Raw genomic sequence first — 18,937 nt, forward strand, 5'->3', positions numbered from 1 at the left:
GTTTTTAAATATAAGGGATCACTAATGCCACCAAATAACTCATCTGAAATAATGTAATTCTAGTAAGTACAGGTATTTATAAGCATCTTGGAATGCTTGCAGATAAATCAGTGCAAACCAGCCAAGTCTTTCTTCAAGTCAAATAAAAATTAGGGGCACATTTTATTTTATTTGATGGACCAAAAGCTCCGTGTTTTGGGGAAGGATTTCTCTCCTGCAGAAGGTGGGCACTGGATCTCTCCAGCAGTGAGAGGTATGGGATGGCTTTTAGGAGGATTGTGCTATTTGGAGAGTACACTGTGGTCCTCCAAGGTGATATCTGCCCCATGGATGTGGATAACTGGTCCCTGCCCCAGAGTTGGGCTCTGTAGAAAATTTGAAAAGAGATGAAGACTTTTTCCTGTCATCTGAGAACAATGAACCCCTTTTTTGTGCCCCTTTCCCATCTTATTCCTCTCCCCTTTTCCTGTGGGGTAAAATGAAAGAGGGGAAAGAAAACCCCAAACCCAATGTGTTTATTCACTTCTCAATTCTGCCTTGAGACTGTTTTTTAGAGCCCCTTCTTTTGTGAGTTTAATCAGATGCTTGATAAGAGAAAAAGCGTTGCTAACTAACCCGGGGTACAAAGAGGGCCCTTCAGGGAACACATGACCTCATCCCCAGGATTACTCTATCACATGAATTCAGACTCCACAGCACACCCAAAATAAATGTTGGGCTCTGTTGGCAGCAAAGGCCTTTATCCACCTCCATATGCTTTGCCAGCGTCTTCCTCGGTCGCTGGGATTAAACACGGATGGAAATTCAGCACAAGAGGCAGATTTTCCTGGTCACAAACAGCCTCAAAAGCTGCTGGCTGGCCCTGCCTTTGGGCCATTGCCCTCCTGGCACCAGCCAGCCCTGGCACAGCTTTGCAGTCGTGGAGCAGGGCTGGTTTTCACTCCCAGCTCCCATTGTCTGCCCAGGTTTTGTTGGGTGCTCACAGCCTTGGCAGCCGGGAGCTGACTCTGGGAATGCCTGGGGGGCTCCCAAAACTAACCCTTTGCCAGGAGAGGGCACAAATCCCTCCCTAAGGTATAAGAAGTGCCACCATTGTGTTGTCTGGATGCTCTGAGGGCCTCTAGCACCTAATGCTGGACAGCATCAACACCCTCAGGGTATCCCTGTGGTAGGCACTTCTTGGGAAGTTGGTGGGTTTCCAGCTTGGACATCTCAGTTTGGGTGTCAAGACACAGGTTTTATGGCCCTTGGGATGAAGAGGAGGATGTGTTGGCCAGCTCTGGCACAGGTTTGCAGTCATGGAGCAGGGCTGGTGTTCACTCCCAGCTCCCACTGCCTGCCTGGGTTTTGTTGGGTGCTCAGAGCCTTGGGAGCTGGAGCTGATTCTGGGAAAGCTTGTGGGGTCACACACAGCACTCCCCAAACCAACCCTTTGCCAGGAGAGGCCACAAATCCCTCCCTGATATCTAAGAAGTGACACCATTTTATTGTCTGGATGCTCTCAGCACCAAACATAGGACAGCATTATTTTCCTCAGGGTATCCCTGTGGTAGGAACTTCTCGGGGAGTTGGTGGGTTTCCAACTTGAAGATCTCAGTTTGGGTGCCAAGACATAGTTTTTATTGAGGTTGTGTTTCTTCCCACCCTGGCACACTTTTGCTGGACAAGGTATAGCAGCAGAGACCTTCTCCTGCAGGAGAAGCTCCTGCAGTTCTTGAAGTAGAATTAACTAAAATTAACTGTCAAATCCCAAGCTGGACATGCATTCAATATAATTCACATTATCCACAGCCAGGATCTCATAACCATGCTGGAAGGAGACACATCTGCAGCTCCCACTGAGATGTAGCATGTATTTATTTCTGATTAAGCACATTTAGCAGTAAATTACATGAAAGATTAAACAGCACATTATGAGCATGGTCTGATTAACTCTGCATTACACATCTAAGTCACTCGGCAATTACCTTCAGTCCTTTATAACTTGGGTGATTTTATTAATCCTGGCGTAGCAAAAATGAATTCAGAGCTTTTGATTCCTGTTTTTAGGGTGGGTCTCTTCCTGAGGATGGTTGGATATATATAACCTACATAGTGTCATGTTGGATGCTTCTCATTTAAACAACTGCCTAAATAGCTGCAAGGCTCTGACACAGGCCAGGAGAAGCTGGGATTTCCTGGGATTCAGCAGATGCCACTTCCTCAGGGTCTGATCCTGTAAATGTGAATTCTGCACAACACTTGTGATACCTGTTGCTGGAACAACAGATGTTGGAAATCCTTGTTCTTGAGGTCTGAGGACATGGAGCTGCTGGAGCAAGTCCAGAGGAGGCACCAAGGTGATCAGAGGGCTGGAGCAGCTCTGCTGGGAGGAAAAGCTGGGAGAGCTGGGATTGTTCAGCTGGAGAAGTCTTTAGGGTGACCCTAATTGTGGCCTTCCAGGACATGAAGGGAGCCCATGGATGGAGAGAGACTGTTTCCAAGGGCCTGGAGCGACAGGACAAGGGGGAATGGCTTCAAACTGGTTGGACATTAGGAAGAAATTCTTCCCTGTGAGGGTGGTGAGGCCCTGGCACAGGTTGCCCAGAAAAGCTGTGGCTGCCCCATCCCTGGAAGTGTCCAGGGCCAGGTTGGAGCAACCTGTTCTAGTGGAAGTTGTCCCTGCCCATGCCAGTAGGAGGAACATGCTGATCTTAAAGTCCCTTCCAACCCATATTATTCTATGATTCTTTGATAAGTGTGTAGGCAAGGCCTTAACAAACATCTCTGATACCCACAGCCCTGAACAACACAGTGGTTGTTCCAGAGCAGCTCAGCTCCAGCCAGATGGAACAATTTCCAAAGGCATCTCATTTGCCTATTCACCATCAACCCTGTCAGCCTGTGGCCTGATTAGAAGGTGACTGTGATTAAACCTTATTAAGAGCTGGAGCCACTTGGCTCCTCTTGTTTAACACACTTGGGTCTTCCTCTAATACAGGTACTGTAGAAAAGCATTAAGATACAACTTGTGGGATGAAGATCATAGAATTTGAGCAGAAAAATTGAGAGCAAGGAAAGCATTTTCTCAGGGGTGAGCTAAAGAATCTCTCTCTAGAGAAACTGCTGGAAGCATAAAAAGAAATAGGAAGTTTAGTTTGGTTATTTGTACTTTGTTTAGGGTGCAAATCTCCCATAGGCTTGTTAGAAATCAGGGTGATAACTGGCTGGGCTGTAATGCCAGAACTGAGGGGTGATCTCAGATCCCACAGGTGCCAGCACGGTGCCATTCCCACACTCCTGGCTCTCCTCTGAGCTCTTGCCCCTCTGCTCCTGATGGAACAGCAACAGCAATGGTATGCTCAGGCAGAATTTCTTTGTTTTTCTCATCAGCAGCCAGGTAATTCCTAAGAAACATAAATCAAAAGAGCCTGTAGGACACAGGAACTGGAAGGCACCTCGTTTGCTGAGTTCAATATCCTGTTATTGCAGGCACCTCGTCACATAATCTGTTTTTCACTTCTGTTTAATTATTGCATGTTTTCAGCAGTCATTTTCTCCCAGCTGTATCTCTGCCAGCTGACTTAATTTTTCATTTGATTCATGAGATTTGCTCATTATATTTAATACTTCATTGATCAAAGGTGTTACTGATACTGGGAGAAGACCACCTCTGATCCCTGAACTTTTACTCTGCTTTGAAAAACAGCCAAACTCATTGTTTAGCTTGGAAAGGTCTGTTCTCTCCCTGAGATCCTGAACAAGGATAGACCTGGAGAGATTTTCCATGGCTAAGAGCACAAAACTTCTGAAACAAAGTCGTTTATAATGGAATAATCATGCTAATTTAACTCAAAATAGTCACTGTACAACAGAAGGTTTAGTCTCTCATGGGTCTCCTTTTATGCTTATCATTCAGAATTTACCATAGCTCTTTCACATTTTTATGGATGTTGGCTTCAGTGGGTTATTTCTCCTTCCCCTTTGTGGCACTGTCATGCTGGTGGCTTTGAAATATGAGCCTTTGCTAAATTCTAAATTGTACACAAAGCAATTAATTAAAATTCCTTCCAAAACAGCCTTGGCAAAGGCCCGTGTATGTGCTGCTTTTCAGCCAAGGTAGGATGGGTGGAGGCTAAAATGCATCCAAATGGTTTTATTTAAAGATGATGTACAGTAGGATCTGTGAACCAGAAATTATCCACTTTCCCCAAAGTAGGAATATCATCTAAGAGCTGAAGCCAAAGATGAAAACCGAGCTGGAGTGAGGAGTTCAGGCTCAGCTGAGTGATGTTTAATGCAGGACCTCAGGGGCTGGATGGGGCAAAAAATATCCATGGATTTGTTTCAATTGCTGCTCTTTGAAAGGGTCTGAGGGATAAATGTGATCACAATTCTGGTGACCACCAAGAGCTCTCGCAGGGTCCATTTGAGATCTAAAACTTCTTTTGTTTTCATTACTAATTCCAGTGGCATGGGTAAGGCCTTTGGAATGGGTGATGGATGCAATCTGGGCTGGAAAACCCTAATCTGTGACAGCTGAGAAATCAATCATGAGTTCACTGTGCAAACCAGTTCCCTTCTCTGCACTCCAAGTGCCCTCAGCTGTGATTGTTCTCAGGCCCAGGAAGGGCAGCTCCCAAATGTGCAGTGCCAGCAGCAGATGAAACACAGGTGGCTCCAGGGGCTTCCGTCCCACATCAAACACAAACTGCCAGTCTGCCCTGGAACAGCAGGGATTGAAGTCATAAAGGCAGACACATCCAGAGGAAAGTGCTGCTGGAAGTGCTATAAATGCCTTCTGGGAGGTGCTGGGGTTTGAACTGCTGTGGTGGGACTCAGCAAAGCTGGACCAGCTTCCTCAGCCTTGCAGTGGGTAAAATACCTCTGCCTAAAGGCACGGGCTCCTGCGAGCTTGTGGCTCAGTGCCAGGCTCTCCATGTCTCAGTTTTCCAAATTTCAAGTGGAAGAATGGCTCCACTATTGTTTGTCCACTATAATTACAAAATCTTTTGAAGAAGGGGCTCTTTGCCACTTCTCCTGCACATGTGGATACCGTGGAGCTCTTGCTCTGGGGCTGTGGACGTCACTGAGTCACTTCTGTGACAGCAAGTGGATTTGTGTAACTTGTACCTTGAGACTTCCTACTTCTGTAGTTAAACAGAAGTTCTACATCTTCCTTCCCAGTTGTTTCCTCTCTGCCTCTTTCTCCATGCAGTTGTTCCAGAGGGTGCTTTCCCCCTCTTTTTCACTGCATTGGACTTCCACAGACAACAAGATTATTTTGGTTAACGTTTCTCTGTCTTTTTGACTTCCAGCAGCAGGTTCAGTTTGCAAATCTGGAGCAGGGTGAGGTGGCAAAGTCTTTTAAATCAGTGCCTTTGCATTTTGCTATTTATTAAAGGAGGGTCACCCAGTCTGGATCCAAAGTTGTCCGTGGGATTTCCAGATGGGGGATTTCTCATCTAGAAAACTGCAGAGTATTTGCAGGATGTTTTTCCATTATGACCTGGCCATGGAGATGGAAGTGAAGTTGTTTGACTGTAGATCAGAGCTGAGTCTTCCCAGTGCAACTGGGTGGATTCCTGCTTATCACACTGTATCTGTTAGAAGAAGGTAATCACCTTCTTTCTGTCTTCTTTGAAAGTTGTGACCCTCATTTCACCTCTTCATGAATTTAAGACTTCCAAGAAAATCTCTGAATTATGAAAATTTCCCTTTGGAGCTTCCCACCCTAAGGGCCTTTATTTCATATCTACGGTGTCTAATTGGGGTGAAACAATTCCAACACTTCTTTGCACACGTGTTCTCCGGGAGCCTCGGGGAACACAATGGATTTTCTGAATTACTCTGAATTCAAGCTGCCTTAAAATTCCTCTCCTTAGAATGAATACAATGTAAATAAAGAAGGGGGGAAAAATAAGGCCACAGTTTGGCTTTGATCATTTCTGCTGAAAAGATTCAGGACTGATGGTTTAGGACTGTTATGAATTTCTGCTCTCCGCTGTGATTTAATGTAGTTTGACCTACACTGAGTATCCCTGCTGATTCCTTTGCCCTGCTGGAATTGGGACTGGAAAGAAAATGATTTTGTGCAGTTATGAATGTGTGGAAACAGCAGTGAAAGACGACAAAGTCAGAACTGTTGGTGTTTTTGTCCTGCCGTGTCCAAACTTTCAGGGCCACCCCCCCAGATTCTTTCTTTGAGAACATTTCAATTTACTTCAGACTTAATCCATTTTTGCTGGAGAAGGTGCCCGGAGCCTCAGGAATCACATGCTCCTGGCAAAGCCACACGAGCACTTTTGCTTTAAAAGGTTGCATCTTTTGAAGCCTTGCCTTGTAAAAACGCTCTTTGGCAGAAGGTTTTAATTTATTAATCCTGTGTAACGGCACTGCTTGTATTCCTTGTAGCAAATGCACCAATTCTGCAGGGGGAGAGTATTGCAGGTCAGATCTCATCCCTGCTGTGGCCCTTTTGTGTGTATGGCAGGGGATAAAGAGAGGAGGGCTGTGATACCACGACACACGTGCTTTGCTGGGCTCCCCAGGCTGGAGGGAGCAGATGGGCAGATCATGCCGTGGTGGAAACTCTGGAAACTCTGAAGTTCCTTCAGTTACCAGATCACAGAAAACTATTTTGGGGACAGCAATTCACAAACCTCAAAGTGCTCCTCGTTGTGTTCTCCAGGGAGGGCCCTGGCTCTTCTCCAGCTGAGTTTTCCTCTCTGTCACAATCCAGCCCGTTGCTATTTTATGCAGATTTTACACAAGATGTGCTCGAATCCAATATGTGCTGACAATATTTGATCCCCTCCTGCTGTAATGTTGGAAGTATCTGCTTAGAGAGGAATTGTTTCCTTTTGTTCTCTCTCTTTTTAGTCTAATTTCCAAGTCCTGACATGTAGAGGGTGTCTGAGCAAATCTAATCAGCCTTCTGCCTCGTTTGAGAAGGACAGCTGAGATCCTCTTTAACACCTCCATTTCTTCATTGCTGCAATCTGTTTTGATTAAAATTGCACAGGGCTCTCATCTGCATATTTATCACTCCACATACCCAGAAATCATCTCCCAGCTCTGCCACTCCTCAATATTCAGGACAGACTAAAGTGCTACACCAGGACTCTCAGCTATGCAGACGTTAATTTAGTTTCTCACACCTGCTGGTTTCCAGTAAATATGTCTTCGGGGGGGAAGGAAAATATTCACACATTACTTTTGCTTAGTATTCCCCAGGAGTCAGAATTACTGGAGGGTTTGTTTTTTTTTTTTTTAGGATTGATTAAAAATTTCCTATTAAGAAACAAATTTCAAATTAAACGGGAAGGTCTTTAAAAAGTTCTGATGCCAGGAGGAGGCCGAGGGGAAGGGGGAATGTCTGAACAAAGAAATAACCCTTTTTAATAACATTTTTGCAGCTTTTGACAGCCAGACTCTGACATGTTTTCAGATCCTCAGATGAAAGGGCTGCAGTGGAAATGAAAATTATTCCTTCCCTTTGTGCTATTGACAGGCCATCTTATTCCCACCACATATTATTAAGAGTATTACTAGCCACTGATCAAGTTTTTAAGGAGTGTTTTCCTGAAATAGTCTTTTCCTTCTCTTTGGTTACATCTCACTTTTACATTTAGTGTCTATACAAGGAAATTTTTTTTGCCTGAGTCTCCTTCTGCCCCATCTGCTGCAGGGATGCCATGATTTGCTTCTCAGTTCAAAGTCTCTAATTTTTAATAGTCCAAAGAAAGTCTAAATTGAAGAATAACATACTCTGAGTCAGCCAGGACTGAGAGGAGACTGCAGTGAAAATATGTGTGTTATCTTCATACTTTTCTGACTTGAACTTGAACCCAGCTCTCCCTGCAGAGCTTCCAAACTTCCAATACCTCAGTGGCTGAGCCACTGCCAAACATCCTCTTTCCATGTCACATTGATATGGAAATATTTATCAGGGAGAGCCTGACACCTCTGTCCCGAGCATCTGTGTCAGATATATCACTCCTTAGGTTTGTGTGCTCTGAAGAAGATTTAAAATGTAATTTTAATTTTAATTTTAATTTAAAAAAAAGAAAAAAAAAAGAAGTAGAACTTGAAAGTACTCTTACAATGCCAACTGGTGCATCCAAGAGAAACACTCTGGGGGCTATTTTTTTTTACCTGGTGCCCATAAGCAACTATTAAGTGACAGGACTGCAAAATTCAGCCCTGCAGGAAGTCAGGAAATCTCGGATGTGTGAGAGGCCACAGCACCTTTTGTTCTTCTTTATATTGTGGTTGTGCCTCAGGGAGCAGGAGAGAGCAAGAGAGAAGCGTTGCCCAAGGAGGGTGATGGCTGTGGGGAGATGCCAGTGACCAGATGGGGAGAACATGAGCTCAAGACTTTATTGTTCTGCATGACAAGCTGAACATTTTGCAGACCAACCACGCAGTCACTGCCAAGCTTTTTGAAGTAGCTGGGTTGTAGTCAGGGTGGCATGAGGGGCACAGATCATTAGGATGAGTAATATCCTGTCTGAGACAAACTGCCTGTAAAAAATTGACACATTCCTGGTCATCCAAACCTCTCAACATACCTGAGAGATGTGGTACAGACCTCACCCAGCTCCTCTGATATCCTGCAAGGCCAAACTCATGCTGAGAAGGGTCATCTTTTGCAAACCCTTGCTCAAAGGCTTTTACGTGCCTGTAAATTATCCAGCAGCTGATGACTACAAAGAAAATATAGAGAGGTTTAAAATACAATCTACAGGGGCTGTTCTGAAAGGAAGGTGAGGGAAAATGAAGGAATAACAGAGCCTGACAGTTGCTGTGGCTCCCATTCCTCTCCAGGACCTGCTCCAGGGTGGTCCATTGTGGCCCGAGCTGTTGTTTAGATGTGCTTGAGGAATTGGGGGTGGAAAGAAGGTTGTCATCTTTGTTCTTCCAGCCAAAATTATGGCTAATGTATAAATAATTGCCTGAAGCTGCCTTGTTTTGTAGATGTCAGATCCAGGAGTGGAGCTCAGCTGATCCTGCTGGGTCCTTGGCAGGTCGGATGAGAAACACCTGATCTGGATGGATTAGCTCAGACATCACAGGAGGTGTCACAACACAGGGGTCACAGGGCAGACATGGAATGCTGCTTCTAGACCACCACAATGCTTCTTCATAAACTCCAAAAGGATGTCAGCCAGGAGACATTAAGTCTTCCAGTATCATCTGTAAGCTGAGAGGTTTGGCTGCCTCTAATGCAGGGAGTATCCAGGGAAAATCCTGGTGTTCCTGAGGCTTTCATCGGTAGCAAAGGTAACAGTGGCAGGGCATGACTTGCATGAAGCAGTTTCTTCATTTTCCAGGCTGAAATAACAGTTTGTGCCACCATTAAGTGATGTGTAAACACACCGGTCAGCAGGAAAAAGTGCAATCCATTTTCTTGGTTTGGGCAAGGCCCATATTCTTGTAGGTTGGGATTTGCAAAAGCCATAAGGAAATCGATGCTCAACTCTCACTAAAATTCAGTGAGAATTAGATGCAGAGCTGCTTCCAGTTGGTTCCACTTTCCATTGGTGATCCATCTGCCAAGCAGCCTGTCCCCTGCTCGGGGGTTAGGCACCCATTTTTGCTGTATGACCTTGTCTTGAGCACATGGAATCCCATTTCATGGCAATCAATCTGCAAACCCCAAGTGGGAGCGTTTGAGAGTAAAATCCCACTTCAAATACAGCCCTGAACATGTTTCATGAGCTGGCAGCCCAATTTAGAGATTGGCCTGAGTCACAAACGAGACCTGGGCCATGTCTGTCTCTGTTATTCTTTATTAACAACCTTGTGATCTCTTCTGGTGCAGACAGGGCTTGCAGACATATTTGAGCAAATGGGGTAAGTGTTAGAAATAGCTTAAAGCTGAATACTTTTCCATGACAAGAAAAAAGCCTTCCCTGCTGCTTGTTTACTTCTGATTTATTCCCCAGTAAAAAGGGGTGAAGTTTGCTCTTTGTGAGCTCAGCACTGTCTACAAAAAACACCAATTTCAGTGAAGTGTCTGATGTATTGTTGTCATTCTCCCACAAAAGCAGCTGGGGCAGCATGGGAAAAATGATCTCTATGCTTTGGAGGAAGCAGAAGGGTGGGAGAAGCTGGTCTCTCATCTGACAAATGAATTATCATCAAATCAGGGCTGTATAGAGAATAAACTGCTGTTTCCCCCATTACTGGCATTTCACTACCTTACAGTCACTGGCCTGACCATTTAACCCAGTTTTGCTGGGAATAGGAAGGAAAACAAATGCTGGGATGACATTTATTAGGTGTGCTTGTTCAGTCAGTCCGTTTGCTGCTCGGGGTTCTCGCTCTACGTGCTGAAGGGCTGATTCTGCATGGAAGTCAGTGGATGTATTTCTGCTCCCTTGGCTCATTCCATTTAAAAGGAACACGTACAGGCTGAGGAGGAAGAGGAAAGATTGAAGCTAATGAAAGGAATGGGTTTCAGGAAGAGCTGTACAGCCCAGCCAGCTTGTGACCATAAGCAGGTTGTGGTACAGCTGAGGAAAGATCAGACAGTGGGAAATGTTGCCTAGAGAAAAGGTGTGTTGGCTGCTGAAAAGACATTTCCACACATGCATTTTTATTGCTGTTTCTGTTGTGTGCCCCCCTTGGTGGAGTCTCTTCTTCTTATGTCTCACTACCTGTCTGCTAAAACGTTGCTGTGATACAACACTGACACCAGAACCTTCAGCCTGCAGAGCTCTCCAGAGAGATCCATTCACCCTCATGCTGTACATAAATAATCAGGATAGCAAAAGTTATTATTGAGCTACAAGGCCTGGAGTTCAGATTCCCAAGCAATTGCTGTCATTTAAAGCACATAAAAAAGGGATGGAAGGAGCTTTGTGGTGTTGATAAACCTTTTGACAACGACTTGAGTTTCTTACGTGGTCCAGCCTCCAGCAGCCTTCAAGCAGCGAAGCAAATGCAGGATTTAACATTAGTTGTATCATAACAGAACATATATTTATTTTACCTACCACAGTCTGACAGTAGTATTTTGAATGGAGATGAGGCTCAACAGGCTTCTTCACCTTGGTCTTCTGCTTGAGGCATTTAAACCTTCTGTAATCCACTCAATGTGTTCTAAACCTGATATAACAGTAGTTTTCTCCATGTCTGGTGATGTTTTGTTCACAACCACACTGAGATGCTGGAAAACCAGGTTATTATATATAAACTGCTGTTATTATACATAAGAGCAAGCTCAGCAGCTCGGGGGAGCTTGGGTGGTACACTGGGCAGCACCTCAGCCCTGTTCTCCAAGGGTGCAGCACATGAGCAGTGTCACAGGTTGGGTGGTGTAGCTGTGGTTCACCCCTTACACTCTTCCTTCTTCTTTTAGGGACCAAGTGTGCCAGCAAAGAAAAGGACACCCAGCTTGGCTTGAACTGGCTCTCCAATTTCTGCTCCAGATTACAAAGGCCAAACAGACATAAGACTCTCCCAGCTCGAAACAGGACCCGAGCAGCGCCATGGCACTGCCCAGCCGGGTTTTGGCCTGTGCCATCCTCGTTCTGCTGTGCCAGCACGTCAGGGGGGGACTCATCAAGAGAATCATCCGGCACAAGCGGGAGACCGGGCTCAACGTGACCCTGCCAGAGGACAACCAGCCCGTGGTTTTTAACCACGTCTACAACATCAAGCTGCCCGTGGGCTCCCTCTGCTCCGTGGACCTGGACGCGGCGAGCGGTGACGCGGACCTGAAGGCGGAAATCGAGCCGGTCAGGAATTCCGAGGAGCACACGGTGAACGAGGGGAACCAGATCGTCTTCACGCACCGAATTAACATTCCCCGGCGGGCCTGCGGCTGTGCAGCTGCCCCAGACATTAAGGATCTGCTGAGCAGACTAGAGGAGCTGGAGGGGCTGGTATCCTCCCTGCGGGAGCAGTGTGCCAGCGGCGCTGGATGCTGTCCCAATTCCCAGGCAGCAGAAGGTAAGGCAGGCCGGGGAGCTGCTCTTGGGGAAACTCTCGTGCTGGCTGTCCAAGTTGTTTAGAGTAGACACTCAGATCTGTTTAAAGAATGAGCACAAGTCAACCTGTTAAATTTGAAACATAATCAAAACTGGGAATGTGTTTGGCCTGCGTGCAGGGAACATTCATTCACAGTTTCACGGGTTTGTGGATCTGTGGGTCAGAAGTTGGCCTGGGACACTTTGTAGCTGTGGCACTGAGCATGGACAGCACTTGGGCACGGTGACAGCCTGAGTCGAGATTAAAACTCACACAGTCCAAGCTCTTGGCTCCAGGTTTTGTCCCCTTGAGGAAGCTGCCAATGTAACCATCTTCCTTTCCAAGTTTTCTTTATTAGAGACCAATAAAAATACGGCAGGACATAAGGCAGCAGACAAGCACAACTAGTTAGAGAAGCGGGAAAAAAGGTGTCTGTCCAGCTGGTTTTTAAACTGAGGGAAAAGTCTGGTCATACAAGAGAGGAAACACGGGTCTTCTCAGGAGTGATGTCCCTCTGAGCACAGAGCTGCTCTCACAGCTGCTGATACTGACTGTTGTCTGGCTTTTTATGCTCTGGAGTGAATGGATGAGTAACATTTCATGGTGTATTCACTAATGAAGTGCTCAGGAAAGCTGCTCAGTCAGTGGAAGAGGATTTTGAGATGGGAGGAGGAATCCAGCATGCTCATTTACCAAGCAGTTGGCAGGGGCTCTTCCCTGGCATTAAGGGATTCCTGGTAAAACAAATCTTGCTGGAGAAAAAAAGAGATAGTGTCTTTCAAAAACTTTGGTGATTCTGGAAATTATGTCCTGTGGGGAGTGATAAAAGCAGCAGAAACAAACTTCTTAACACCAATTTGTAGGTGTTAAAAAGGGCATCCTTTATTCAGCGTGCTGGACGTTCAGAGGAGAGCTCCTCTGATCAAAGCTGCCAAATGACAGATGGACAGGGCTTTTTATTACACATACTCTTTACATGGTCATTAGATATTCTTCCTTGCTTTATCCATTTTCATTAGTTTGTTTACACAGTCACACCCCTGTTGGAAGTACTTCTTTAGTCATTCCTGGTCATCTTCCTTGTCTTGACCTCAGTTCTTGAGCAGCCACAGCATCATTGTGCTTCGTCACCAAAATTGTAACATTTGTTCTTTATCTGGGCACACTGAGCTTAGTTTACATCCTGTCTGTTTGAGTTACATCCCTTATCTAATTCTCGAGGACTTCTCTAAGATTATATTGTTCCTTATTTGGCCATTCCAGGCTACTGTGAATGAAGTTTCAATTTTTCCCATCGGGAGTCAGGAAAATCAGAGCCTTTTTAGGTCCTGTGTGCCACACTGGCCTAAGGCATCCCAGGGCCAAGAGAATAATGGGTTGTGAGGGTAAATACCCTTTTTGCCAGAAGAGTTCACTTCAAGGAGACAGGTGTCACCTAGGAAGCCTTCCCTTTCTGGAAGTGCCTTTCTCAAAGGAATTAGATGGGTTTTATTTCCTTTCCCCTCTGTATTCCAGAGACAGTTGAAAAGCTCTGTGTCTCTGGTATGCAGAGAGATAAGCAGATGCAGGTCTCTGAAGCCAGTGGGGAGAGCTGGGGGGGGAAGAGGGACCAGCAGGCGAGTGTTGCTCAGGCCCAGCGCTGCTTTGCAGCCCAGTGCAGCTTTTCTTTTGGAAGCTTTTACTGTTCTCGTCTTCAGAACAAACCTTTTTGGGATTCCTTCCGCTGCCTCGGGCATTTCTGGGGGGTGCCCATGTGCACCTCACCCCACATGGGTTTTCTGGCTCGTTCTACAGGTCGCCTGGACACCACCCCCTACTGCAGCGGGCACGGCAACTGGAGCGTGGAGATCTGCGGCTGCGTGTGCGAGCCGGGCTGGAAGGGCCCCAACTGCAGCCAGGCCTCGTGTCCCTCCGACTGCAACGACCAGGGCAAGTGCGTGGACGGGCTCTGCGTGTGCTTCGAGGGCTACACGGGCCCGGCCTGCGGCGAGGAGCTCTGCCCCTGGGGGTGCGGCGCCCACGGGCGCTGCGTGGGCGGGCGCTGCCTGTGCCACGAGGGGTTCACCGGCGAGGACTGCGGCGAGCCCCTGTGCCCCCACAACTGCCACGGCCGCGGGCGCTGCGTGGACAGCGAGTGCGTGTGCGAGGAGGGCTACACCGGGGAGGACTGCGGGGAGCTCATCTGCCCCAACGACTGCTTCGACCGCGGGCGCTGCCTCAACGGGACGTGCCTGTGCGAGGAGGGCTTCACCGGGGACGACTGTGGGGAGCTCGCCTGCCCCAGCGACTGCCACGGCCACGGGCGCTGCGAGAACGGGCTGTGCGTGTGCCACGAGGGCTTCGTGGGCGACGACTGCGGCGAGAAGAGGTGCCCCAACGACTGCCACCACCGCGGGCGCTGCGTGGGCGGGCAGTGCCAGTGCCACGAGGGGTACCTGGGCGAGGACTGCGCCGAGCTGCGCTGCCCCAGCGACTGCCACGGCCGCGGGCGCTGCGTGGACGGGCAGTGCGTGTGCGACGAGGGCTTCGTCGGGGAGGACTGCGGGGAGCTGCGGTGCCCCCAGGACTGCAGCAACCGCGGGCTCTGCGTGAACGGGCAGTGCCAGTGCCACGAGGGCTTCACCGGGGACGACTGCGGGCAGCTGCGGTGCCCCAGCGACTGCCAGGGCCGCGGGCTGTGCGTGAACGGGCAGTGCATGTGCGACGAGGGCTTCACCGGAGAGGACTGCGCGGAGCTGCGGTGCCCCCAGGACTGCCACCACCGCGGGCGCTGCGTGGAGGGGCGTTGTGAGTGCGACAACGGCTTCACCGGGGAGGACTGCGGCGAGCTGGCCTGTCCCAACGACTGCCACCAGCGCGGGCTCTGCGTGGACGGGCGCTGCGTGTGCCAGGAGGGCTTCGTGGGCGAGGACTGCCGGGAACGGGCCTGTCCCAGCGACTGCAGCAACGCCGGGCGCTGCGTGGATGGGCGGTGTGTCTGCGAGGACGGGTACATGGGCGAGGACTGCGCTGATGGTAGGTGGCGATACCCCTTCGGAACCACTTCCCCTTGGATGCACACACTCCCTGTGTCCATCCAGCAGCTTTGGTGGTTCTGTGAATCTTCTCCATAAAGCCGGGCCCTGTTGCTGCTTTTCTTCAGCGTAGTCCAAACACTTGACTCAGGGTTGTAACAACACCATGGCACCCCTTAATTGTCAGGGTTACATAATGTGGCAGTTTGTGGCGACTTCAGGTGGTCAGAAGACAACAGGATGATAATGGTGTTGCTGTGCAATTGTTATCTCCATTTCTGGAGACCTTATCATTCATTTCTGACCTTCTCACTCTCTGCAACTCCCTGCCAGGAGCGGGGAGCCGGGGGGGGTCGGGCTCTGCTGCCAGGAACCAGCAGCAGGACAAGAGGGCACAGCCTTGAGCTGCCCCAGGGCAGGTTTAGGTTGGCCATGGGGCAGAAGTTGTTTGCAGAGAGAGGGATCAGCCCTTGGAATGGGCTGCCCAGGGAGGGGGTGGAGTCCCCGTCCCTGGAGGGGTTTGAGCAGAGCCTGGATGTGGCATCAGTGCCATGGTCTGGGTGACAAGGTGGGGTTGGGTCAAGGGTTGGACTCGATGATCTCAGAGGTCTTTTCCAACCCAGTTGATTCTGTGATTCCACTCCCACCACAGTGTCACTGGAGCTGTAACCAGCCCTGCCTGGGATTTGTCACCATGATATTTCACCTTCTCATAGTACCTCTTGATGCTAAAAAAAAAGGGCATCTGAAAGAAACTGTTTTAGCTATGGAGGAGAGGGAGATGTATCCAGAGTCTTCTTAATACACAGATGTGTTTGTATTTTATATATATATATATATGTATATATATATGTATATATATATATTTGTTTATACCTGTATTTATTTATACATATAGATTTATATATAACATATATTTCTTTTATACCTATATTTTTATTTATTTATTTTTATATATATAATTTATTCTTTTTTTTTATATGGAGGTTTTATATACACATTTCTATATTTATATGGAGGTGTGTGTATCAGATCTGACAGAAGCTTAGAGGAAAATCATGGAATGGGCTGGAGTGGAAACTCAGCTCTAAAGTCCCATGCTGAGTTTCCCACTACCACTTACTCCATGGAAATTGATAGAGAATTTTGGCAGTTGGATAATGACAGGCTTTACACTATAAATGAGGTAGTTTTCTTTAGCAGATCCCAGGGGAGAAATTTGGAAACTAAATTTTTGTAGGGTAATCAGAGAATGCTTTGGGGTTGAGAACACCATAAAAGACAATGAATACCCTTAAAAAGAAATTTCCCATCTTTCATCTCCTCCTTCCAGAAGAGGCCTAAGCTCCATTTTGTGCTCTTGCACGTGGAGATCTATTGGCAGTATTTACTAAAATAACAACGTTTGGTTTTCCTTTGGAAAATCTGCGCAAATCCCAGGACTTGCAGCTCTACAATCACGTGTTGCTGGCAGTTGAATGAACCATCTGAGCCCCTGGGGACCCAGCCATAACAGTCTTGTGCTGCAGCCACGAGAGGAGGAGCTGGAACACAGTCAGCCAGAGGTTGTGTGCAAGTGTGAGGGTAGGAGTTGGCCCCGTGATTTTGGAAATGTCTGTGGTCTTCATCAGCCGAACATTCCTCTCCTCAGCAGTTAATTTGTGGGCCGTGGCCTCCCCAGCCCCTGTTAGATGATTCTCATGAAATCCCTGGGAAAATGGGAAAACTGGGGAAGTCGTTATTTTCCGAGCCATGAAAACTTCTTACAACTTTATTTTTCTTTCCCCCCCCCACCTCCCAGTGTCTCCTCCAACCGAGCTGACGGTGACCAACGTGACGGATAAAACTGTCAACCTGGAATGGAAACACGAGAATCCTGTCAATGAGTACCTGGTCACCTACGTCCCCACCAGCACCGGGGGCTTGGACATGCAGTTCACTGTGCCAGGAAACCAGACAGCTGCCACCATCCACGAGCTGGAGCCGGGGGTGGAATATTTTATCCGTGTCTTTGCCATCCTTAAAAACAAGAAGAGTATCCCAGTCAGTGCCAGGGTAGCCACATGTGAGTTTAACATTCCCTGGATCCACCCTTCTGTCCATTCCATAGCATGCATTGATTTGCACCCCTTATTTTGGGGTATTATTATGTATTTTGTGTTTTCTATTTTCAAATCGTTTGTACTGATTCACATCCAACTTGTGGGCCATTGTTTATTTTTTGTTTTCTATTTTCAATTCATTTATGTTGATTTGCCTCCCTTTTTGGGGACTTTATTTCTTTTTAACTTCTATTTGCAATTTATTTGTATTGATTTGCCTCCTTCTCTTGGAGATATTATTTCTTTTGTATTTTCTAGTTTCAATTCATCTGTTCTGGACAGAGACAGACTTTTGCACTTTCATTTTCTATTCTTTTCCAGTGCCAACGACTGTGTTAAAAATACAGTTCACAGGCTCTTCTGCTCTTTGCTGTGCCTCCCAATTAACACCATGGGGTCTTTGCAAATTAAGAACCTTGGCTTCTCTATTATAATGTACATTTTAAAATTCTGGTCATTATTCCTGGAAAAAACCTGATAAAAAATGTACAGTGTGTAAAAAAGCAATATGAAATCACTTGAATTCAAACTGGTTTGGTTAAAATGGAGGTTATATTTGTTTTGCATCTTTAGTTTTACCACAACTAGACTTTTATCTGCCTGTCTGTCCTTTTGTTGTTCATCTTCCTCTATATTTTTGTGCACATCACAGTCATATCTAAACAGCCTCAAAAGTGCTCTTTGATTTCTGTCCCTGAGCTCATTTTTAGAGACCTGGGGCAGGATTCAGCTCACCTGCCTGCAAATGTCCACACCAGGGACAGTCAAGAGGGCACAAAAAAGAGGTTTCTAGGTCAAAATTCATTTGACTTCAAGGTGACATCCAAACCAGCTCAGAGGAAAGCCTCTCCAAACACAGAATAACTGGTTGGGAGGTGGTTTGACCATCTCAGCTGCACTTCCCTACACGGCAGATACTTCTAGTGGTGGAAAGATGTCCCACCTCGTGCCCTATTTATGAGAACTTGTTGCTCATGTGAGGATTTCCCTTTTTTCTGCCCCAGATCTCCCTGCTCCAGAGGGTTTGAGGTTCAAATCTGTTCGAGAAACGTCCGTCCAGGTGGAGTGGGACCCTCTGAACTTCTCCTTTGATGGCTGGGAGCTGGTCTTCCACAACATGGTGAGGAAGCAGCTTCCTGTGTGTTCATGTGGAGTGAAAAATCCTGGCTTTTTTTTCTGTTATACTGACAGATTGTTGTTCCCTGTGTTGCAGAAAAAGGATGATAATGGAGATATAACCAGCAGCTTGAAAAGGCCAGAGACATCTTACATGCAGCCAGGTTTGGCACCTGGGCAGCAGTACAATGTGTCCATTCATGTAGTGAAAAACAACACCAGAGGACCTGGACTGTCCAAAGTGATAACAACAAGTAAGGACAATCTGTATTTGGCCTGTATTTTGTTGGCCAACAGCAAACATTGTTTGTTTTTTTTTTAAACCAAACTTTTAAACCCAAGATCTATCCTGTGAATTCATAGGGGTGACAAGGAAGTAGTGGAGCTGCTAATGAAAAATTAATTTGTGAGGGAGATTTAATTCCTTTCCAAATTACCTACAGAGGAAAGGAAATTTATGTTCAGAGAGAAGGGAGCAGGCAGAATGCACTTTTACTGTTTTTCACAATGTACATCAACAGGAATTAAAATTTTTGCATCCTGGTGATGTTTGTATGGAGCTGGAGAAGCTCTCAGGGTTCCTGCTTGTCTTTCCTCTGGCAGCTTCTGATGTGAGTGAATGTTGATGAATTTGCTTCTGATGAAATGATTCCATTTGGAGTCTAAAGCTGTTGGAAAAGAGTAAAGGAAAATAATAAAATTTGGTCGAAGTCACTAATTTTAATTTTGCTCTGAATCAGCAATTAA

At 46.8% G+C, this 18,937-nt stretch overlaps 1 protein-coding gene across 3 annotated transcripts in view; it reads left to right on the plus strand.

The window, feature by feature from the left end:
• Window positions 1-18,937, plus strand: part of TNC (tenascin C) — a 69,814-nt gene that overhangs the window by 14,025 nt on the left and 36,852 nt on the right. For all 3 annotated transcript variants that reach the window (XM_017829245.1, XM_017829246.1, XM_017829247.1), the window contains exons 2-6: window positions 11,348-11,940; window positions 13,753-14,973; window positions 16,774-17,037; window positions 18,079-18,194; window positions 18,288-18,444. In XM_017829245.1, coding sequence (XP_017684734.1) covers window positions 11,478-11,940; window positions 13,753-14,973; window positions 16,774-17,037; window positions 18,079-18,194; window positions 18,288-18,444 — 2,221 coding nt within the window. In that variant the 5' untranslated portion in view covers window positions 11,348-11,477. The remainder of the gene's footprint in view (window positions 1-11,347; window positions 11,941-13,752; window positions 14,974-16,773; window positions 17,038-18,078; window positions 18,195-18,287; window positions 18,445-18,937) is intronic.

Source organism: Lepidothrix coronata, unplaced genomic scaffold, assembly GCF_001604755.1.
Source record: "Lepidothrix coronata isolate B3197 unplaced genomic scaffold, Lepidothrix_coronata-1.0 Scaffold160, whole genome shotgun sequence".
In the NCBI taxonomy this organism is placed as follows: Eukaryota; Metazoa; Chordata; class Aves; order Passeriformes; family Pipridae; genus Lepidothrix; species Lepidothrix coronata.